Genomic DNA, 24,749 nt, shown 5'->3' with positions numbered 1-24,749 from the left:
AACCAATTTGACAAAAATTATATTAAGGACTAAATTTATGATTGAAGCTTAGAAAAGTACATGTCGAATCTAAAAGATATACTACTAAATACTGACTATCGTTATGTTTTGTATACCTATGCAACCAATTATATTTCTGCGACAATGGCCGGAGAATGGGCTTGTAAAAGCTTATCCTAAGCTCATCTCTTTCTTCCTCCTTCTCCTCCTCCTCCTACTCCTAAAATCACCCTTCAGTCGCCTCTCTCTCTACCCGATCCTAACTTCCTCCTGCCGCTGTCGCCAGCCACCAACCGCCTATCGGAGTGATCGGACTCATTGTCATTACCTTCTTCCTCCCAGACCCTAAAACACTCTATAGCGGGTTATTATAAAGTTTTGCTCTTTCAGTCATTCCATCGAACAGTTCATTGGCATTCATTTACACCACCAAACCCCAATGCTGTTCGCAGCTATAATAATTCCTTTGTCATTCAATTCATTCCTACTTCAATAAATTTGTCTTCTTTTGGAAGCAAAAGGAAATCAGAGAGTGATGCTAAGGGTAAACTCTTTTATCCCTTCATTCTCAATGTTTAATAAAATCCCATTTTCTTTACTTTATCGGAGTAGTTTCCGTCGAACTTTACGTTCCTATGGGACTTGCCGTTGTAATTTATTTGCTAAATCGGTTAGTGTTTCGAATGTTAATGCAAATTTCTTTGCTGTTGATAAAACAAGAAACTTATCTGCGGTTGCTACAGCAAAGAAATCAGGCTTGGATGCCTCTAATAGTAGTACTAATGAAATGACCAACAAAGAAAGGAAGAAAGCAAAAAGGGAATCACCTGAGTTTCAACTTAAAATTAAGCTTGATATGTGCTCGAAGCATGGTAAGCTTGAGGAAGCGCTTCGTTTGTATGATGAAAGCAACATTAATGGAGTTAAACTGACGCAGCATCATTACAATATGCTGCTTTATTTGTGTGCTCGTGAAGCGAATGGAGATGGGGGTCCATTGAATGAGTTGAGAGAATTAGGGATTAAGATGGGATTTGAGATTTTTCAGAAAATGGTTGGAGATAAAGTTTCTCCCAATGAGACTACTTTTACAAGCATGGCGAGATTGGCAGTAGCAAGGGAAGACCCAGATATGGCTTTTGAATTGGTGAAGCAGATGAAGGGTCTTGGAATTATTCCAAGACTAAGGTCATACGGGCCGGCTTTACTTGGATTCTGTGAGAAAGGTAATGCAGAGAAAGCATATGAAGTGGATGCTCATATGCTAGAATCAGGGGTAATGACTGAAGAGACTGAGCTTTTGGCTCTTCTGAAAGTTAGCATAGAAACCAAGAACACTGGCAAGGTGTATGGGATGTTGCATAGGTTGCGAGCCACAGTGAGGCAGGTCTCGGAATCGACCTTCAAGTTGTTGAGGATTGGTTTAAATCAGAGGATGCTGCAAATGTTGGGGCAGAGAAATGGGATGTGAAGCAGATAAAGGAAGCAGTTGTAGGAGGAGGAGGAGGGTGGCATAGACTGGGGTGGCTTGGAAGTGGGAGATGGAAGGTGGTGAGGACTACAATGACTGAGAATGGTGTGTGTCGTTCATGTGGGGAGAAGCTTGTTTGTATTGATATTGATCCAAAAGAGACAGAAAATTTTGCTTGCTAAATTAACTGAATTGGCATGCAGTAAAGAGGTTAGAGCTGATTTCATTCGGTTCCAGGTAAATCTTTAAACCTTCTCATTCCCTAATTTCTGAGATAACAACTTTGAGAAGTTGGGAGTTCCCATTGCTAGTTGTTCTAAGTCTTCAAGTATTGAAAATACAACGATTTCTTGTCCTGTGACCTCATTTAAACTTTTAAGTTTTGGCACTCAAAAACTATTGGAGAACAATGTGCTTATTTGTTAATCTTAAACACTGTTGAGGTGCAGAACAATCACATGCCAATTGAAAGAGTATACTAACCTTTGGATGTGTTCTTTGGATTTTTATGTGTGTGTTGGTAAGAATGTATGTATGTAATGAAAGGAATTTTAGGTTATTTGTACTACTTAGTATGTTTCTTTAACAAGCAATAGGGATTATAGGCTAGAGAAGCTTATATATTACTCCTGTTTCAGTTGTTTCATGTAAACAATGAATGATGAATTGAATTAAGAGATTTTATTATAGGGATTTTCTCCTTGGTTCATTCCTCCTTTTACCCCTGTTCCCATCCAACTCGTAGTCTCTCTCTCTTCCATACCTTTTCCTCTGTCTATTTCTTTTTCTTTTTCCTTTTGTCTCCCATCTCCTTGTTTCTCTTGCTTACGCTTCTCCATGCTACATCACTTTTCTTCTATGGTAGCTACTAGCTGGTTGAGTGCTTTATATGTTACATTTTTACATGAATTACGGCTGCAATAATCTATTCTGTACTGGAAAACTAGAATTGTTTCAAAATTTGGCATGACAGTTTCTGTAATGTTTTGAGTGAATCTATTAACATTTAGATATCATCACTTTGGGTTTTTAATCCTCATCTTGCCAGATATAGTATAACTTATTAGTTGTTTTCCTCTGGTTTTTATGCAACTTTCTTTTTTATCAGTTTTTGGAATAAATATTTGAATTTCTGGATGTTGTGATTAGTGAGAATTCCATATTCCTTTTCAAATGATACAAAAAAATCGTAATGGATTTGTATCCTTTATCTGTTTATATTTCTTCTTTCTCGATTTAGATGACTTGCTCATATGTTAGATGAATTTATTCTTGGCAATGTGTTTTTTTTTAAGTTTACCAAGTTGTATACGGCCATTATGTACTTCTGTATGCTTTAGGCTAGTGCTTCATATTTACATTAAACGGTTTTCAATGAAAGCATAACTGATTTGAAAGTGCTCTGATCCAGGAGTGGTTGCAGCAGTATGGACCATTTGATGCAGTTGTAGATGGTGCAAATGTGGCTCTCATCAACTCAGAAAAATTCAATTTAAACCAGGTAAGGGGTTTGATATATTTTAAGCAAAGACATGTGATGGATTGAGATCATCTATCTCAAATATTTGGCTGAGCATCTGCTCCATCAACACAATATTTCCATGTCATCATCCCCGTTTCTCTGTTGAAGCATTTTGTTATTTTATCTTAATTCAAGTCAAAACTAAATCACATCTATTCTTTTAAACCTAATCATAGATAATTATCAATCAGGGTAATGTCCAAATTGTTTTCTCCCCTGAAAATTTTGTGTTTATAACAAAGAATAAAGGTACTCTCGAAAGGTTCTTATTTATCCTGCTAAATGATTTTGCTTCTCTACAGATGATACTGATTCAAGACATATACATCTATGCTGTTTTTAACAATGCTTATTATGGTTGTAGCTTAAAAAAGTTGTCAATCAATTACAACAAATGAGTCCATCAAAAAGGTATCCACTTGTTATTTTGCATCAAAGTCGGGTTGCAAGAGATCCTAATAACAGGAAATGGTTAGAGCAGTGGAAAAAGGCAGGGATACTTTATGCTACTCCTTATGGATCAAATGATGATTGGTAAGTTCTTGTTTCATATTCTAGATGCAGATGCTCCCAAAATATTCCCCTCAAATGATCATCTTCTTTTTTCTATTTCAATATCTGATTTTTTATTATTTTTTTGTGGAGGGTGGTGGTGATCAATGATGTTCATGTAGAATTACCTTGAAAAATATGCACTTTACCAAAGCAATTGAATGTTGAATTCACTAGCTGCAATTGTATGGCCCCTCCCTTCTCCATGCAACATCCATCTTTCCTCCTCCCACCTCTATTTCTCTCTAATCATATTCATCCTGTATCTTCATTTATGACCCTTAGCCTGGTGATATTGCAAACAATTGCAGCTCTTCTTTAGTTTCAATTTCAGCCTTATAGATATTCATTGTGTAATCAGATGCACAAATTATCTACCAATAAACTATCAATTTAGGTGACAACTGTAGCTGTGCTAATTGAATAATATGCCATATCATCTTTTGGGTGATATCTTGGAGGCAGCTATTAGGTACTTAAGTTTAGTGTGTGGCTCCCAAAATACACACATAAAGCCTTCTAATGTAATGCATAAGCATTATAAGGAGTTTGATGCCCTTCTTTTTATAATGAGTCTTAAGTTCATGGAAACAAATTGGAAAGGACCAAATTAAGTAATTTGTTAATTTTGAAGAATTGCATCATTTGGTTAAATTTGTTGGTTTGAATGCTAATCCATCCATTTGTTTGTAAATGAAAATGGAAAGGGGGAAAATTGTTCATTTGCAAAAAGAAACTTTAGGGTTTTCGATTAGCATCAATTGAAGACCTGCTGAGATCTACTGATGGGATTGAAGCAAAAGTAAAATTGTAAGCTCATTTACCTGCTGAGATCTATTCCATTTGATTTGGGTAAATTGAGTTGGTTCCATAGGTTTAGAGTGTCTTTATATAATTATAAACATAGTTATTCTTTTGTATCTATATTCTTAAACACGATATGTGATTTTCTAAGTAAAACACACCTTGTCGAAGCCATAAAAGTAATCTGAATTTACATATTAGCTATTTATTGGTTATATTCTGACTAATATTGCATTATTTTGTATGTGTATTTTCTTTTCAGAAACTTACTGCTTCGTGCATCTAACTAGGAGTGAACCAACCAACATATACTAGGAAAGATGTTTTCTATACCCCTTATGGATCTAGTGTTGATAACTTTCCTTGTAAACGACGACATATAATGCTGAAAACTCGAATAAACAAAATCTTGTACTATTGGAGGTGGTGACAATTGCATGCTTATTTTTGTAGGTATTGGCTATACGCTGCTGTTAGTTGCAAGTGTTTAGTAGTAACGAATGACGAAATGAGGGACCACTTGTTCCAGCTACTGGGGAATTCTTTTTTTCCAAGATGGAAGGAGAAGCATCAGGTATTTTGTCTATCCCCATGCATTCCTCGTTTATCGATTGTTGAAATTAAATGCGTGAATATACAAATTCGAAGTTTAGCCTAGTTGGTTCATGTAGTAGCCACTCTTAAGAATCGCTTTTCGGCAGTTATGAATTCAAATCTTACTGCCTATATGTTAAGCAACAATCTAATATCAATTTTCATTTTTTTAATGTTTTGTAGGTTCGGTTATCTATGACGAGGACTGGTCTTGTGCTTAATATGCCTCCCCCGTATTCCATTGTTATTCAGGTGAGAGATTGGTTAAATCCTTGGGTATGATCAAATATCTAATGTTATAAGATGCAATGAATCTATTGCTTAAAAAACAAATTTTGTTAATTTCGATGTAGGAATCGGAAAGCGGTAGTTGGCACGTTCCTAGTGTGGCAGACGATGATCTCCTGAATCCAAGACAATGGCTGTGTGCCTGTAGAAGCAAGAAAACGCCATAACTGCACTTGAACAAGCAGCTGGAAATCTGAAAGAAGGAAGCATACGAACAACAAATCTGATATTCTTATTACTACTGAAATTGGTTTGTGTTTACATTGATCATGAAGGAGCTTTACAAAAGCATACGAACCGTCTTCTTATTCGAGTTTTTCAACTTTCTCAACTTCTTCTCTACTGAAATTGGTTTGTGAAAAATAAATTCTAATAGAAAAAAGAGAAATGAAATATGAACATAGTAGTAACGATCATACCGCAAAAGATGACCGATAACATGTGATTAGTCATCATGGCTACCGAAAACTATAATGCAAAAATAAAAATTATTTAAAAGTTCAGTGGCAAAATTAATACATCCTTAAAATTCAGTGCCTAAACAATGTTATCAAGGACGGAGCTTAGTTAGGGGCTCGATCTATGTTAAAATTTGTATATTCGATATAATTTTAGTTAATAGTATTTTAGTTCATGTAAAAATAAGTATTTAAATTAAAAAAATATAAAAAAATGGTTGTCCTTGTTCTCATATGTAATGGGGTAAGGGGGAGGTAAGATAGTAGGCTGCCCCAATACTAGGTTGATAGCAGCTTCGTAGGAGACCTCCGAATTATGAAATACCCTCCATGAGACTCGATCCCACGACCTCAAGGTTAAGAACATTGAGTTTACCAACTGAGCTAATAGAGCAAACTAAAGAATTTATTAAATATTTAATCAAGTAACGACCAAACTAAAGAAGGATAATCATGTGTTCTCAAAATATTTAAACTCAAAATTTAGGGTACAAAGTCTCTTAACTATTTGACAATGAACGCTCATACCTCTACATGCAGTGCTCGAACTCGAGGCCTCAAGGATAACAACAATCCCTTAATCACTAAGGTCGTTTAGTTCGTGCTAAATTTTGAGTTTAAATATCTAATAAGTCTTTATATTTTTCTTAAATAGTCTAATATTTCGACCCCTATCAATATTTAGTTTTGGCTCCGTCCGAATATTATTCTACTAATATTTCTATAATAAGGACATTTTCGTTACCCGTCTTTATATATATATATTATGGAAGAGGTATAAGTTAAAAATTAATATACATCATGTCTTTTTACGTGGAGGGCCAATTACATGATTGCATCTTTATGAACAAGGTCATGAACTAAATCATGACCGAGTTGTAAGATTTCATCAACATATTGACAAGAGAGTCATTGAAGGTAAAGTCATTCTGGCATGCAAGAATATGAAATTTCGTTGCACAATATGCAGAATGGATTCTTGAACATTACCACACAATAAGCTAGATAGGTCACCGGAGAGATGATGTCTATTGCACTTCAAAATAAACATTTGGCGGTTTCACATTGTCGTCCAAATGAAAAGGAAAATAAAATGAGGAACTTGGATATGTGATGCATGATTTCATTTGGGATTTTAGCAACCGCGGATCCAAGATGTTGGAATTTAATTTTTTCGGATAATTAACTATGTTATTGATTTTGTTCATCTTGAAATTTTATTTGTATTACTTGTAAAAATTTATATAGTTAATATATATATGTGATTATTTAAAAAATATTTTTAGATCTGTCACTGAATCTTTGACTTTCCATCGACATGAAAGCAATGACCTATAAGCATCATCAACACTAAATGTATGCTTAGGGCCCAACGCCATATAAACAATAGGGGTAATAGTTAAAATCCATAAAATGAATCTTAAAATCTATTAATCAAAGATACAAACGATATAGGAAATAACCTCTCGTAGGAAAGTGTATGAGTGAAATATTTAAGTTCCATAGGCAATTCTCTAAGGTTTAAAGGATTTACATATATTTAGCATTTTGTAGATTGTAATTTAATTAAAGTTTCATGAGATATTAATTATATAATTAAATAAGAAAAATTATGTCATTTGTTATCATTTCAAATCTACTAATAATATTGAAAAGGAAGAAGTCACGTTTTAGCTCCTGAATTTATCTATTATTCTCATATCGATACCTAAATATTGTTTGGTTTTACATTGGTACTTCAACTTATTTATATTTCTCGCATTGATATATTTTTTTATAAAGGTTTCACATAAGTACCTAGACTTGTCTATATTCCACCTTTATATATTTTTGTAAATATGTTAAAATGAAGTGATTAGGCATTTTGAGATTCTGCCACATCATCATCCAAAAATAAAATTATAAAAACTACGGAAAATATTATTTTATATAAAATCATTAAAATATATTTTTAACAACTATAAAAATATAAAAAATAAAACCATTAAAAATTACCAATATGAGAAAAATAGTTAAACTATGCTTGATGGATTTCTAATACAAGTCTTGCTCACAATACCAATACCATTCAATTTCCTCACATCTTTTCCTTTACAGAAGAGATGAAATATTTGATTCTTCCCCATTCAGCCTCAACAGTCTTCTCTTCCTTCTCAGCAACCTTTGCTTTGGCCTCATACTCTTCCCATTTCTCTTCCAATGCTTCCAACTCCATTTTCATTTTCTTCGAACTTCTGAATATCCCCTTTTGTTCAGCTACTATGTTCTCCCTTTCCTTTTCTGCTTCTTCAACTAGCTCATGGAAGGCAGCAAGTATTTGCTCTACCCGTTTCACCTCTGATCCCATCTCTTTATATTTGACTAGATTACTATCCAAGTTATGAGAAATCGTCTGCTTCATAGACTCCTTCTCCCTAAGGTTGTTCTTGTCCTCCACCGCTTTCGCTGCTCGGTCTGCTAGTTCTTTCAAGCTTTCCTCCATGCCCAACAACTCGTTTTTTTGCTCAATTGTAAGCGTGGTAGAGGAACTATTAAAACCAGCAAGGATCTTGAATGCATTCTTAAGTGGAGAAAACTGCCCTGAATTGTAAAACTCAACAGGGGTCATATTCATGGCTTCGTCTAATTTAGCCAGTGCTTCCCTTGCTTCTTCTTGAGAAACATCGATTTTAGAGCTCGAAAGCTTAGACTCTAAGCTAGAGAAGAATGTGTTCATATCTTCCTCGGTAGGCTCTTCAGGATCAATGGCCTCAATATCTTGCTGATTGCTTGAACGTGATTTCTTGGCCTCCCTCGCTTCCATTGCTGATTGCTTCTTCAATGATTTCTTGAACATGATTTTGTAGATATTCGAAATCGAAGCTCGAAGAGTGGCGTTTGGTAAGCTTCCATCGGGAAGAGGTTGGAGCCAATTCTTGAACAAACTCAAAATCCCATGATCCAAAAACTCTTGTTGAAGATGTTTCTCAGAAAGAAAATAGGTAAGAAGAGGCAGCATCTGGATCTTTTTAATAGCAGGTTTGTTTTGCCTGTTGAGCTCAATGTCTTCTTCGGCAGCAACCTCCATTAGACTCATTACTTGCTCAACAAGTAATCCAATGGCCTCAGGATCTTCCTCCGTCGTCGTCTTCCTCCTCTTAAACCTATCAGAATCTTTCACGATATTAGGTTTAGAACAGATTTCTTCAACTTCCTCCTGGTTTTGATCATCAGAGTTCCGCATCTCCTGTCGATCACTATGCTTTTGAAGTTTTCTCTTGTTGATTTTCTTTCGACGATCGTCTCTCTCGTTTTGCATGATCTCCAGGAAGATATTAGTTTCATCAGCCATGGATGGTTCCCTAATCGCTGGCCTTACACTTCTAGGTTTTGAATCGCAGTAACAAAGAACTCTAACGTTGTTCTTAGGTTTTCAGATGAATGCTTAATGCACGTAATATTACTTATATATATATATGTAATACTTGTCCTAACAGGAAATGGATTTGATGATATAAATCCTAATAGGATCTGGATTTCGGTTAATTTTTATATAATTATTATTAAATACTTTTTAATAATATTTATATAAATATTATTATATACTTGTCCAGTCCTAACAGGAAATGGATTTGATGATATAAATCCTAATAGAATCTGGATTTCGGTTAATATGATAACTACTTTTTATTTCTGTATTATGGTTAGCCTTTCTTTCCATCAAGTTAAATATAATTTATTAACATAATAATAATCATTCGCTTGATCTAGTGGTTAATCTTTACGCTTTTGTCATAAATTAATTTTCTATTGGTAAAATGATAACACATATTAAACACTTGACAACTTAAAAATATAATTAAAGATAAAATCAAAATTAAATACAAATAAATTATAAATAATGAACATATCCATTTGTATGTTATAAAATATATACGTATTTAATATTAATAAATATATTTATTTATTAAACTATATTAAATTAAATAAATAAATCTGTTAACGTTTCTCGCTTGAGTTACGTGTTTGACATTGGTAAAACTCGAAAAATCTTTTTTTTTCAGTTTGAGTTATTGGAATTAACTCAAATTATTGATTCGGTTTTAAAATTTGAGTCGAGTTAGAATTTTGAAATTTCAAGTTACTCAAAAAATTGAAAAATTGACAGGCTATTTTAACAATTTTGCAATTTAGTCTTGATTTCCTTATTCCTTCAATTCCTCCTTCATTTAAGTTTATTTTTTACTAAATTTAAATTACATGCTCCTAAACCATCGTAGAATTCCTAACGTGCTTTCGATTCCTCTTTTTTGTAACAATTTTTTTTCATTTTTCAATTTAACCCCTCAACTTTTCATAATTTTTTATTTCTTCAATTCATCTTTCATTTTAAGTCTATTTTTTACCAAATTTGAATCACTTGCTCCTATACCACTATAAAATACTCTTTTTTTTATTTAGTCCCTTAACTTTGCATTTTACTCGATCAGGCAAAAAGAATGTTTCCTTTATATATGATGAGAGATACCATAATAAAATTAATAGTGATCAAAACTGCCACAATGGTAAACATACATGTGGATCTTTTACTCATGAAACATCTAAAGAACAATATTGATATTCCCAAAGAGTGGCATCTCTTTTAAACTCTGGTTTGAGACGTGCAGGAGTGAAGAAAGTAAAGGGAATTACAAATCCCTTTTCCTCATATCATCCTTTATATAATGTAAGGATTTATAATTTAGTTTCTATGAAAATCCAGATCAAGAAATAAAATAGCTTCCCAAACCATGCATCTTATTTCATGTCCGACAAATTCAAGTGATTGACGACAGAAAATATGAACAAAAAGAAGCTTAAGGTGTGTGGCGCAAGTAGGGAAAGCTCTGAAGAAAAGTATATTAAAAAGGAGGTAATCTGAAAATTTATCCCTAAATTATTTTGTTTTACAAAAAGATCATAATTAGTATTTTATCTAAATTTCAAATTTAAAATAAAAACTAAACAATTTTACTTACGTATCACGTCATCAAATTAATGATATTCAAAGTCTTAGTGACCAAAATTTAATAAAAAGATAACATAAGTGATCAAAATTTAACTTTAATGAATTTAGTAAACAGAAGTGTACAAATATAAAAGGTAAGTGATCTTTTCAGAAGTTTACTCTTAATTCTATTATTCTTTGTTTGAGTTAGGATTGAATTTTTTTAATTCTAAAAATATGGAGATAAATACTGACAAAATAAAATTCTAAGTACTAAACACATAATTTATAAATAGTACAGGGATAGAATTTGACCCAATTTTAAAAACCCTAATGTCCATTATCTTCTTCTCTCTTTATCACCCCTAGTTTTTTCTATATTCTTCAGCCGCTCCCTCAAAATAAAAAAAACTCGGCGCCACCGGTTTCGTGCGTCTTCTCTGTCGACTTTGCCGCTGGTATAGCCGTCGGTCAAGTCAGTCTTTTGGCAGCGATCTGGACCTCCCTTTTCCCTCCGTTCAATTTGTAGAGAATCTTTTAATTCCTTCTTCCAATAGTATAATCTGACCTGGTAATTTCTTTTCTAAGATCCCACTGCTCAACTTGCAGCGCAGTTTTTACGATTATACATTCCATATGTTTTCTGCAAAAACTAAAACGTTTTGTTCTTAAATAAATTGCAGGTATTGTCATTCCTTGAATATGGAAGAAGCAGGGTTGAAGCTGTTATCATTTCCGCCTGATAATCCTCCACTTTCCATCATCATCGCTGCTAAGATTGCGGGAATCGATTTACCTACTCAGACTTCCTCCTCTGTTTCATCTCCCACTTTGTTTTTCTCAAACGGGTACTTCCCTTTGCTTCCTTCTTAGTTTTCATTTCAATATAAGAATTTAGTACTTGGGGTTTAGGGTCTATGTTATTTGTTTTAGATTTTGACCCTTTCTGTTTCTGTTCAATAATTAGGCTCAAGTTGCACGGAAATCATGTAATTCTTCGTTACATTGGTCGCCTGGCTCCTATTCCTAATTTATACGGTGACAGTGCCTTCCATGCTGCCCAAGTATGTTTCTTTGATTTGCTGCATTTATTCCCCCTTTCAGCAATTTTTAGGTTTTATTGAAAGAAACAGTGTTCTTTTGAGTTTCTATGGCGCTTCCCTATAATAATATATTTCCATTCATTTTCTCAGATTGATGAGTGGCTGGAGTATGCTCCTATTATTTCATGTGGTTCAGAATTTGAGAATGCTTGCAGTTACATGGAGGTATATTTGGAGAAACGTACCTTTTTCGTTTCTCATTATTTCTCCGTTGCTGACATAGCTATATGGTCAGGTCTTGCTGGTAAACTTCAAAGCTCATCATTATTGTTATATTAAGTATGATATTTCATTAAATCAACCTTTTCCTGTTATCATGTATGCATTGTAGCTTATTTCACTATTAATTCCCTGACCGTCTACCGGAAAAGGTATGCTGCTCGTATATATATAATCATTTTCCTTTTTGAAAGAGGCTTAAACTTACAAGCCCATAAAAAAATCAATCTTGTATACTGTCATGCTAAAACTTCATACCGCTCAAGATCATCCTAAGAAATATTTGATACTGTTTAGGAACTGGGCCAAGATGGGAAAGCATGAGGAAGTCAAACAAGTACCCAAACCTTGTTCGCTGGTACAATTCTATTTCTGCAGAATACAGCGAACCCTTGAAGGAAGTTACTTCTTTGTATGTTGGCAAAAAAGGGTTGGGAATGCCAGTGGGTTCTAAATCAAAAGAGGTAAAGAGTGTGAATGGAGATAATTCTGATAAGGCTAAAGCAGGTAACCGATCGTCATCTGAAATAGATCTTCCTAATGCTGAGATGGGCAAGGTGCGATTGAGATTTGCTCCTGAACCAAGTGGTTTTCTTCACATAGGGCACTCTAAAGCAGCCTTATTAAATCAGTACTTTGCTCAACGATATCAAGGTGAAGTAATCTTGCGATTTGATGATACAAATCCCACCAAAGAAAGCAATGAATTTGTAGAAAATCTTATAAAAGATGTCGAGACATTGGGCATCAAGTATCAAGAGATCACCTATACTTCAGATTACTTTCCAAAGTTAATGGCTATGGCTGAAAAGATGATACATGAAGGGAAAGCCTATGTGGATGATACCCCACGTGAACAAATGCAGAAAGAAAGGATGGATGGTATTGATCAAAATGTAGGAGCAACAGTATTGAGGGAATCTGAAGTTGTGGAAGGAAATAATTGCTGGTTCTGAAAGGGGATTGCAATGCTGCCTTCGTGGGAAGCTAGACATGCAAGATCCAAATAAATCTCTGAGGGATCCAGTGTACTACCGTTGCAATCCAGTTCCCCACCATCGAATTGGGTCCAAATACAAAATATACCCAACTTATGATTTTGCTTGTCCATTTGTCGATGCCGAAGAAGGTATAACCCATGCACTCCGATCTAGTGAGTATCATGATCGCAATGCTCAGTATTATAGGATTCAAGAGGATATGGGGATGAGAAAGGTAATCATATATGAGTTTAGTCGCTTGAATATGGTTTATACTCTTCTCAGCAAGCGAAAGCTACTCTGGTTTGTGCAAAATGGTAAAGTAGACGGATGGGATGATCCTCGATTCCCAACTGTCCAAGGAATTGTTCGTCGAGGTCTAAAAATCGATGCCTTGATTCAATTTATTGTGGAACAAGTAAGTTTGAATGGCTGATCTCTTGAACTGAAATAATATTATGTGATTGATTATTCCTTATTATATGCTAGCTTAAGCTGCCTTTTAATACACCTGCTTCATCTTCTTGTACTATTTAGTATCTGCATTATTTCTCTTAATAGCGTCATTCTCATCGTGTGAATGAATGTTGATTGAAGTGTCATTTTTGTTTTAGAATATGGGCTTTGTTTCCAAAGAATATTGAATTTTCATCCTTTTGTTCCAGGGTGCATCAAAAAATCTTAATCTTATGGAATGGGACAAACTTTGGACTATCAATAAGAAGATCATTGATCCTGTTTGTCCTCGGCATACAGCAGTCATTGAAGAACGACGATTGTTATTGACCTTGACTAATGGTCCTGACAAGCCATTTGTTCGCATTATCCCTAGGCATAAGAAATATGAAGGTGCTGGAGAGAAGGCAACTACATTCACAAAGAGAATATGGTTAGACTATGCTGATGCAGAGTGCATATCTGTGGACGAGGAAGTAACCTTGATGGATTGGGGAAATGCTATTGTGAAAGAAATCTTTAAGGATCAGGATGGAAACATAACCCAGTTAGTAGGGGTTTTGCATCTTGAAGGATCTGTCAAGACAACAAAGTTGAAGCTCACATGGCTAGCAGAATCAAGCGAACTGGTTAACCTTTCCTTGGTGGAGTTTGATTATCTTATAACAAAGAAAAAGGTATTGTCTTACTATTACCTTAATTCTAGATTTTTTGTGTAATCTTGCATTTTTTTCTATAATTAATTGTTCCCATGAACTTGCAGATTTAAAAATACTAATAATGTAATGCTAGTTTCTCTTCCATTTCTATCCCAAATACAGTAGATGTCATTGTTTATGCATGCATTGCACTCATGCATATATAACTACGTCTATGTTACTTGGACTCGGGTGAAAGTGCTGGAAAGTGATGTGTTTCTATGGTGGGTTAATTTAACTTCTAAAAGTTTGCCCTTGTATGTGATGGTTGTCACTTTCATTGTTATTTGTTGACAATTACGCTCTACAAGTTGAACCCAAAACTACTCTGAGTCTACTTCATCCGGATTGAATTTTTTTAATCGGTGCAAAGGATATTAGGGTTTTATATTTATCTTTTGTGAATGCAGCTCGAGGAAGGAGAGGATTTCCTAGATGTACTGAACCCGTGTACGAAAAAGGAGATCGCAGCAGTCGGAGATTCCAACATGCGCAACTTAAGGCAAGGAGAGATATTGCAGCTAGAGAGGAAAGGCTACTACAGATGTGATGTGCCCTTTATTAGGCCCTCAAAGCCTGTGGTTTTGTTCGCAATTCCTGATGGCCGGCAGCAAAGTGTGTCAAAGTAAGCATTTTACCCATCTTCTTGTCGACCCGTAACGACTACAATTGAAGGTATTAGTTCTCTCTCTCATATTTGGCTAAATTTTAGGACATGCGTGTTTGTGACATCGTTTATGTCAAGTAACTTCGGGATTCTTGTGTTTCCTTTATCTTTGTCATAAGAAGGTTATGTGCCACTCTCTATTTCAGTTTAACAGTTTTTTTTTTTTTTGCGAAAGCTTATCTGTTATATAGGCCTCACCGTGATGGTAAGTTTTATAATTGGATCTTAATTAGGATGGACTTAAGATTTTATATTAAGGGTTTAGGAAGTATATTAGTAATTTAGGGAATGTGAAAATACAAAATTTTGGGGTGTACGTAGTTAGATCATCATACGAAGTAAATTCCTAAATTATGTATTATTTAAATTTTTTAGAGGTACGATGTTTCTCCCAACACCCTCTCGGTCCATTCTTGATCTTAATGTTAAAGAAACTGAACCGGATCGGTTAGTATGGTTGAACCGGTAGAAAACCACGAATGCATTCTGTTATGAAGTTTGATTATATGGGATGGAAACTTGGTGTATGATTCCTTTAGAATGTTTTTGTTAAATGGTTACTAATACTTATTTAACATTAAATTGGCAAAAAAATAGAATCTTATATTTAATGAATATATCACCCAATCACTTGAGTTAAATGTTTTATGTATGTATATAATTTATTTGTAACATAATGTAAAACAAGGATAGACTATTAAAAAAATTCGCATATAGCACTAAAAAGCATTAATTAATTTTTTTATTAACATAAACATTTTTAAAAAAAGAATGTTGGTTATATTATCAAAACACAATTATTTAATTGGTTACATTGTCAATCTAGTTCTTAAAGTATATTTCAAAAGTTAAAAATATCTATAACGATACTAATACTGAATAGATTATTATCATATTAATGAAATTTCTAATTCTTCAAATGGATATTGCAATTTCATACTTTGTGAATTCGGTCAAAAAATATATAAAATAGAAATCGTGAATAAAACAAAACAAAGGCATTTGATAAACAAAGATCAAAGAACTTGGTAATCCTATTCATGTCAGTATTACAAAGAACTCGAAGATAAAAGAAGAGCTGCTACCAAAATTGGAGACACGCTTGAAACATTAATAACATTTCTTATAAAAATTTCTAGAGCGTCTAAAAATAAGAGAGATTTAAAGAAAAAAAAAAGTGATGAATGTTGAAAGAAAAATACTAAAGACAAGGATTTCTGGAGATTCTAGTCGATTAAAAGTGATTAATTTATTTAAAATAAATTGTTTAAATGATTTGCGGTTCAATTCATTACTTTGTCTATATTAGTTTTAAAAAAAATTGTGTTAGGTGAAATCATTAATTATATATATAAAAAATATGTAAAATTATGTTTCTGAACATTATTTTTGTGGGGTTAACTCACTCTCCTAGATTACTCCACCTCTTCATATAGATATTGAAATTTCCACTATACTTTGTTTTCGTTAACTTTTTGTTGGTAAAATAAATTCTTATAAAATATTAAAAAAATCATTTGAATAGTGCACTTAGGGTCCGTTTGTTTTACTAAAAATGTTTTCCGTAAAATGAGTTACATCTTTTAAAAAATATTTTCTAGAAAACATTTTACGGTGTTTCGAAGATGTGTAAATCATTTTCACTAGTTGATAAATTTTGTAGAAATTATATATTGCAAATATGAAATATAATAAATAATATTATTTATTATTAATAATTTAATAATATTTTTTAAGAAATTAATAAATAATATAACTTTATTAATAATTTATTATATATTATTAAAACAATAATATAATAATATAATATATTATTATAATATAACTAACTATATATTATTATTATTATTATTATTATTATATATTATATTGTTAAAAATATTAATAAATATATTTTAAATACGTTAATAATTAATATTTTTATAAAAATGATATTAAATATTAATATTAATACATAAAATAATATTATTTTGAATATTTATGTTTTGAAGTGAAAAATTTAGAAAATAACTTACGAAAAATCAAACCGTAAGTCATTTTTTAGAAAATGCAAAGGAAATTATGTGGAGCAATAAAATGTTTTACATTGTCCAACCTGGTTTCCTCCAACCAAACACTGAAAAATGAGGAAAACGTTTTCCAAAAAATATTTTACATGAAACAAACATATTCTTTAACTTAATTCTTTTGCTAACACTAAACTAGTTGACTGTTAACATAAGGTAATTGAAGGGATAAATTGATTTATTTTTTAGTTTGAGTTTTATTGATTTTTTCTCAATCGAGACTTTATAAATTAAAAGAAAATTCATTTTGATCACCTTTCTTTAATAATCAAATTGATTACTAATGTTTCTGTTTATAAAATAGTTAAATTTATTTTTTTTAAAAAGATAATCGAATACATTTTTTTTGTAAAGCTTCAAGCGATTTTTCTAACTTTTATAAATTCAATCAAATTTTATTATTTTGTATCAAATATAATTATAATAAAACCATTGACGTTTTATTCTGTATATTTTTTTAGATTTTATACTCAAATCTCATTATGCATAAGTTTATTGACATAACTATAAGTTATAATTTGAGAATGAGATGATTATAAGATAATATTTATTCATAATCTTATTTAAGCATTCAAAACGTTTACATCATACAGAGATAACTGTTCGAATCCAAGGCTTTAAAGAAAAATAACGCTACCTTAACTGCTAAGTCTACTCCATGGATATTAAGTTATAATTTTTTAAAATAAAAATAATTATAATAAAAGAATAACACAATTAAAATATTAAGAAAAACATAAAGGTAAATGAGTTGTGGGTAGAAAGTTCAGTTCTTTCAAAGTTTTAAGCCACTTGGAATCTGCAAAACACGCAGTTTTCCTGCAGGTTTCAGGTTTGTTTCTCCTCAAAGTCCTTGCACTCAAATGATTTAAGTCTTTAATTTTATTTATTTTTGTAAGATAAAGTACTGGGCTTTATTAAATATATATCTTTAAAAAAAATCAATTTGAAATAGTCGGAAAACATTTAATCACCAATTATCTTAAATATCTAAAAAGGATTTATATTTTTTTATACTAATTAAATAAATATGTTATAGATTTATACATTAAATATTACATGAAAATTTGTTAGTGAACAAATCCTTCACACACAAGGTATATAGACAAAATGTTCAAACTAATATTTAAATAATTTTAAAATTTAAAATTTTCATGGCATTAGATATTCACCCGAAATAACAATAAGGAATTTTAAAATGATGCATGAATCATATGATCTTAGTAATTAAGGAATTGTTGTTATTCTTTGAGGTTTTGGGTTCGAGCAACACATCTACAGGAGTGTATGAGTATTCAAATAATTAAGTCTTTCGAACAGATGTTATCTTATATTCACCTTAAACAAATAAAAAAGTAATTTTAAAATGATTTAAACCTTGAATGATTCGAATCTTCAGTGACTCCACTTGAAAAGCTCAAATCTTTAAATTAAAGAACTCGAACTCAAGTTTACCAACCTGAAATGATATGAGATTTTCTAAATACAAATTATTCTAACTCACACTTAGGAATGAGTAGGATCAAATCAGATTTTTAGTCAATTTGAATTTAATTTAAAAGTAATATTTTTACATCTGTCTCTCGACTTGACTCAATTCATGTTTAGAGAAATAGATCCGAACCAAAATTTGACTCAACTTTAAAGTAAAACTCTGCACCGCACCGTATCGATCCGATCTGATCTAACCCGACATATATACAAATATATTGTTATTTTTATTAGATAAAATAGGATCATAATCAAAAAAATATAAAAAAATGAAAGGTGATATAATAATTATCCTTATATATATAAAGATAAATTAATTTATTATTTTTAGTAGAATATTTTTTATCTTAAACCCGAATTCGACCCGACCTTATCCTAAACAAAAAAAGTTATTAAATAGAGACCGATAAAATAAAAATCAAATCAAAACCCATCAAATTTAAATCCATATCAACAACCAATTCAACCTAAATTTAAATTAAAAAAATATTACAATTAAACCTTAAAATTCTTAACTACAAGCTCTGGAAAAAAAAATAATCTTTGAAAACACCATAAAAGTTGCCAGCCTAAGTAAACAACTCCCATTGGCAGCATGGCTGCACACCAAGCCAAGTGTTAGGGGCTTAGGTCCATTTTTCCATTTTGTTTTTTCACGGAGGTTCTTAACTTTGAGATCGTGGGATCGAGTCTCACGGAGGTTATTTCATAATTCGGAAGTCTCTTACGGAAGCTGCTCTCAACCTGGTGTTGGGGGTAGCCTACTATCTTACTCCCTTACCCCATACATAAGAAAAAAGGACATCCATCCATTTTCTCAATTTAACTCAAACAGTTAAATTTTAACTCAACCCCACACCTCCCCTTTTAACCCCACCATCAATGCGTTTTCTTCATCTTCTTCTAAACCTCTTTCATTTTTCCTTCTTCCTCCACCTTCTCCTTGTTTTGGTAAACCACTCTTAGCCACCGCCCAAAACCCATCATCACCATTATACAATATATATATACATAGAAGTGTGTTTATGTTACCAAAAAGCTTCATTGCTAAAATGAAGAGATCCCCAAGCTTTTCTTCGTCTAATTCTTGCTTACTATCTTCATCGCCATCTTCTTCTTCTTCTTCTTCATCGGAGACTCCTCGTAGTTTGCCGGAGAAACCCAAAGCTAAAAGGGTTAGAAAAAGCTCCGATCAGAACAGCAATGCTAATAACAACAATGGCAGAAGAAGCTCCATTTACAGAGGAGTCACCAGGTCTTCTTCTTCTTTTTTAATTATTTTTGAATTTATGTGAAAATTAATGGTGAAATATTGATTTGATATTGGAAAAATTAAACACAGGCACAGATGGACTGGGAGGTTTGAGGCTCACCTGTGGGACAAGAGTTCTTGGAATAATATTCAGAGCAAGAAAGGAAGACAAGGTTAATTTGATTTAATTTTTTAAATGGACTAATTTAGAAAGGCAAAAGAAATTTAAGGAGATTTATGCACTTTTTTGGGGGTAAACTGTAGATTTAGTATCCAGCTATCACTTCTGTTTTGTTTTGGTCATCAGATAATTTATTTTAAAAAACATAACTAAAATTACGTTTTGATTTGAATTTGTTAAAAAATTAATAAAATTATTGATTTATATTTTTTTATTTTTTTATGATGATGTGATATTAGTATTATAGTTAGTTGTTTAACGGCATATAATCAAAATAAAATAAAAACTAAATGTTAGGGTGATTTTGAAAATAAAAAATAATTGATTGACCAAAAATAGAACAAAGATGATAATTAAAGTACTAAGCTTATAGTTTACCCTTTTGTTTATTATTGTTGTTTTTACTAACTGTTTGTTTTTAATGTAAAATATTATTTATCTCTGGTCAATCTCTCAACGTAATTTGCGCTTCTTGTTGCTGTCTCCATAGTTTATTTAGGTAAGACCTTCGATCTATTAAAGTTTTATTTAATTTAAGTAACAATATTTTTTAGATAATTAAATATTAAAATCATTAATACTTAAATATATTTAAATTTACATTATGTAATGCAGGGGCTTATGACAGTGAAGAGGCAGCGGCTCGAAATTATGATCTAGCTTCCTCAAGTATTGGGGACCTGAAACGACCTTGAATTTTCCGGTATTTAAATAATATCATTAATAATTATTTGTCATTATTTTAACTAATTAATTATAAAAAATGGTGGATTTGTGAGTAAAAAAAATATTATTACGTGACGATTGCAGAGGGAAAGATACGAAAAAGAAATGGAAGAAATGAAGAAAGTGACAAAGGAAGAGTACTTGGCGTCTCTGCGACGTCGTAGCAGTGGATTCTCTAGAGGAATCTCTAAGTACCGTGGGGTAGCTAGGTACCTGTTTTTAACTAATTATATATGTTACATGTCATCAATATTATAAAAGTTGAATTGGACCGATCGATTAAATTTAATCGAGTCGATCAATTAAATCGAGAATCAAATTCTAAATAAATTATAATATTTATTTTGTTTCGGGCAGGCATCACCACAACGGAAGGTGGGAAGCTCGAATCGGTCGAGTTTTCGGCAACAAATATCTCTATTTGGGCACCTATAGTAAGCTCTCTCTACAACCCACTATTTTAATTCTTGAAATTAACACATTTTTTTTCTTTTATATATCTATAAATGTACGATCTTTTAAATATATATGAAAATTTAAAAATTTAAGTATATATATATATATATATATATATATTGAGGTAACCATACAATGTAACATTAAAATATTTTTACATTAATTTAAGATCATTAGTAAAAATAGATGATTGAAATTAACGATAGAAAATAAAAAGATATTCATTAAAAATAATTTTAATATTTTATTTTTACTAATCTAATGATTTTAAATTAACGTGAAAAATAAAGCGCGAATGGGAGAAACATGACTCAATGGGCCATTGTAATGTAGTAAGGTCCAAATGATGAGGGAAAAGAAACTCTCTTTCATATTTTAATGTAGTTGGGTCCAATGTTTTATCATAGCTTTATAGTATTTTATTTTAATTTAGTCGATGCTATTATTGTCCTTGTGGTATATACTATTATTTTAATTTATATTAAAGAATGATGAATTTATAAAACTTTTAAAAAAATGAAAATAAATTTTTAAATAAAAAAATTTAAATTTTAAATTTTTTAAGAAGAACGACTCTACTAGCTCCTTGATCCACCCCTAACCAGCTAACCCTATAGATAATAGATGTACGGCATTTCAAACCCATATGGACCACTCAAGTGCTGTCACACAACTGCCTTGAGTGTCAACTGCTTTGATTGTTCCTATAACATTTAAAAAGATAATTTATTAATGGCATTTATGTAATTAATATGCATATGTCTGTCTTGATTCACAACTTTTTTTATTTTTAATTTGCATGAAAGTGATTGGCAGGATGGCACGTGACCATTACTCTCCCATTAAAGTGATTCTGTTGCCTTTATATATATATATATATATATATATATATATATAGAAGATAATATCTGCTGAGTAATAGGCAGCAGAGGTCACGTGCCTTGTGAGAAGATTAGATTTTTGCTTAGGGTTTACTTAGCTGGCCAATAGTTGATTAGAATAATTGTCTAGATTTTATTATGATTTTTCTAATGAAATATTTAAATTTTAGATATTCCTTACTTGACATAAATCAATTAAATTAAGTCGAACTAGGAACGAGATGAGACCGGATAGGTTTTCGGCCGCCCTGATCCTGATCTAAAATTTAGAACTCTATACCAATCTCAGTTTTAATATAATTAACTTGATTTAATTCAACCCCCAACATAGTAAAACCATAATCTGACCCCAAAATTTTAATAAAATATCCAACTCGTCTTGTCCCAACTCTAAAAGTTTAGGCTTAATATATTTTTAAGTGCCCGAATTATACTTAAATTGACTTTTTGTTTAGACACCTAAAAGTGCATTAAGCTAAAAATTTAAAATAAAACCTTAAATATATTATATAAAAATAATTCTTAAATAATAAAAGATAATTTAGAAAATATATTGGGACATGGTAGGGTGAGTTTCACCTAAATCCGACCCTAAACATTTAATGAAAAAACCCACTCTATCCCGTGATCCTTAATTTAAAAATATATATATATATATTTAATCAGATCGAGTCGGATTAAAATTTATCGAGATCAAGTAAAATTATCAAAATGGTATGATTAGTAGAGGGGAAATCGAACTAGTTAAGCCTCGAATCTGCCTAGATTCTTTGTTTTGTTTAGTCAAAATCATGGAATTTATTCTTCTTGTTTGATGGATTTAGATTGCCTAATTTAGATTGGTTGGAACAAAGTCATGTGACTTTCTTTCCCAATTCATTTATTTTTATCAACTTTTCAACTACTCAGAAGCTCGGATTAAGGGAAAGACAAGAAACAACCCATCTTTAATTTGAACAATTAGGGTTTAGGGTTCGCACCTCGAACTGTCTCACCCTTTACTTTTAAGGATGGAGTTAGAATTAAATATTGAATATTTATACTAATGAGTTCTAAAATATCATTAGGTTTCTCTCGTCATATTTCGAAACACAGGGAGGGACCGGTCTGATCCGATCGATACATTCTGCCGTTGAGTGCATTCCATCAAGCTCTCAAATGGTGGCCTAAACAATCTTCTTTCTTGTATTAGATTACCGACAATATCAAGGGAAAAATGTTCCTTATAATGGCACTCTTTTGTTCTGTCCTTGCACCCATACCCAATCCCCTACAATTATGCCAACATATTAACCCTAGAAAGTGTAGATTTGAATGAAACATCGGATATTTATTCGATCTCAAGTTGAGTATCGGATACGAGTATAGGAGTGCAAACAATGATTTGTCAGTGCAGTAACTAGTTAAAATTTAATGTCAGGATGTGAATCTTTAATCTTATATTTTTACCTGCTAAATTTTATAAGTTTGGTCCACTTTATTTATGCTATGATTTTATTCATTAAATTATTCATTTATTTATGTTTAATTTTTATTTTTTTAAGACACACAAGAGGAAGCAGCAGCTGCATATGATATGGCAGCATTGGAACATAGGGGGACCAATGCCGTGACCAATTTCGATGTTAGCCATTATATCGACCGTTTGAAGAAGAAAGGTATTTTGTTTTTCGACAAAACGCAAGATCAAATTCCCGACTCCGGTGAAGCTCAGCGAGCAGAATCTGTAGAAAACGAACAACTTCAGCCGCCGTGGCAGCAAGAACAACAAGAAGAATTGAAGCAAGAAGAAGCCGAAAACTCTCAACATTTTCAGTACATGCAAATGCAGCTTCCTCTATGCATTGAAAGTCCGACGACAATGGCCGGTATCGAACCAACTGATAGCAATGAGCTAGCATGGAGTTTCTGCATGGATTCAGGGTTGACATCGTTTTTTATCCCGAACATCCCTCTTGATGGAAACGATAAATTGCCGGACCTGTTTGATTACGATACGGGGTTTCAGGATAACTTCGACTTGATATTTGGTGTAGGGTCCCCTAACGAAGAAAATGCTATTCGGAAATGTGTATCAGATGATGCAATTGAAGTTGGTGTTTCGATGAACACGGAAGATGGTAATGGTAAGGAGCCGTTGTCATCTCCGTCTTCAGATTCGGATTCTCCATATTCATCGACGACCTCAGCTTCTTGTAACTATTCTGTTTAGTTGTTTGTGTTGCGGGTTTAGAGTTTCGGATTATTTGGAGTTTGTTGTTGGAAATCTGTTGTGGGTGGGTGGATGCCAAGGATTCAAAGTATCTTTGGTTTTTGTTGTTTTTCCTTTTTTTCTTATGCATTTCTTTTCTTTGATTAAATTAAAAAAAAAGATAACCTGTTTTTTTATATATATAACTCTACAATATGTTTTAACTTGTTAAGCAGTTAAAATATAGAATAGGAAAGCTAAATTAGATTACATTCGAAATTTAATTATCTAATTCGGATAAGTCTATAGTGTACGTCGCATATCGTAACGTACCACTAAATCGATGTATCAAAACGTACCACAAGCAAATTTGTTCTTATTATGTAAACATTAAAAAGTATAAGGATTTATTTAAAATTAACCATTTATTAAAATTTAATTATAATTTGAATAGAATTATATTAAAAATAATAATTAATTTAAGTAATTTAATTTGTTTAGAATTAGGATTTTTAAGTTATATAAGTTAAAATTATAATTAAATTTTAATAAATAAATAATTTTAAATAAATCCTTATACTTTTTAATATTTATATAGTGAGGACAAATTTGCTTGTGGTATCATGTATGTTTCGGTATATTACTTTAGTGGTATATTACGGTATGCGACGTGAGCTGTAAAATTTTCCTATCTAATTCATATTATCTTCATAGCTATGACAAAATA

At 32.0% G+C, this 24,749-nt stretch overlaps 3 protein-coding genes and 1 pseudogene across 3 annotated transcripts; 3 read left to right on the top strand and 1 right to left on the bottom strand.

Annotated features, from left to right (window-relative positions):
* The first annotated feature begins 138 nt into the window (after positions 1–138).
* LOC120213187 (proteinaceous RNase P 1, chloroplastic/mitochondrial-like) lies at positions 139–5,447 on the top strand. Its single transcript, XM_039211327.1, is given in 8 exon segments — positions 139–1,403; positions 1,406–1,647; positions 1,649–1,708; positions 2,883–2,972; positions 3,358–3,527; positions 4,803–4,923; positions 5,127–5,195; positions 5,297–5,447. Coding segments are annotated over 8 exon segments (1,722 nt in total). The 5' UTR covers positions 139–535; the 3' UTR covers positions 5,399–5,447.
* Positions 5,448–7,766: 2,319 nt separating this feature from the next.
* On the bottom strand, positions 7,767–9,020 carry LOC120213399 (protein IWS1 homolog 2-like). Its single transcript, XM_039211558.1, has one exon. It carries the CDS (start codon positions 9,018–9,020, stop codon positions 7,767–7,769), a length of 1,254 nt encoding a protein of 417 aa, XP_039067489.1.
* A 2,008-nt stretch (positions 9,021–11,028) lies between these two features.
* On the top strand, positions 11,029–14,925 carry LOC120213185 (glutamate--tRNA ligase, cytoplasmic-like). Its single transcript, XM_039211326.1, is given in 9 exon segments — positions 11,029–11,226; positions 11,339–11,503; positions 11,623–11,719; positions 11,849–12,002; positions 12,275–12,865; positions 12,868–12,891; positions 12,894–13,375; positions 13,623–14,090; positions 14,522–14,925. Coding segments are annotated over 8 exon segments (2,181 nt in total). The 5' UTR covers positions 11,029–11,226; positions 11,339–11,357; the 3' UTR covers positions 14,741–14,925.
* Positions 14,926–19,363: 4,438 nt separating this feature from the next.
* LOC120213186 lies at positions 19,364–24,191 on the top strand (annotated as a pseudogene).
* The last annotated feature ends 558 nt before the right edge of the window (positions 24,192–24,749 follow it).

Source organism: Hibiscus syriacus, unplaced genomic scaffold, assembly GCF_006381635.1.
Source record: "Hibiscus syriacus cultivar Baekdansim isolate YM2019G1 unplaced genomic scaffold, ASM638163v2 tig00110020_pilon, whole genome shotgun sequence".
NCBI classification, from domain to species: Eukaryota; Viridiplantae; Streptophyta; class Magnoliopsida; order Malvales; family Malvaceae; genus Hibiscus; species Hibiscus syriacus.
Note: the sequence above shows the minus strand (reverse complement) of the source record. Positions and strands in the feature narration are given on the sequence as shown.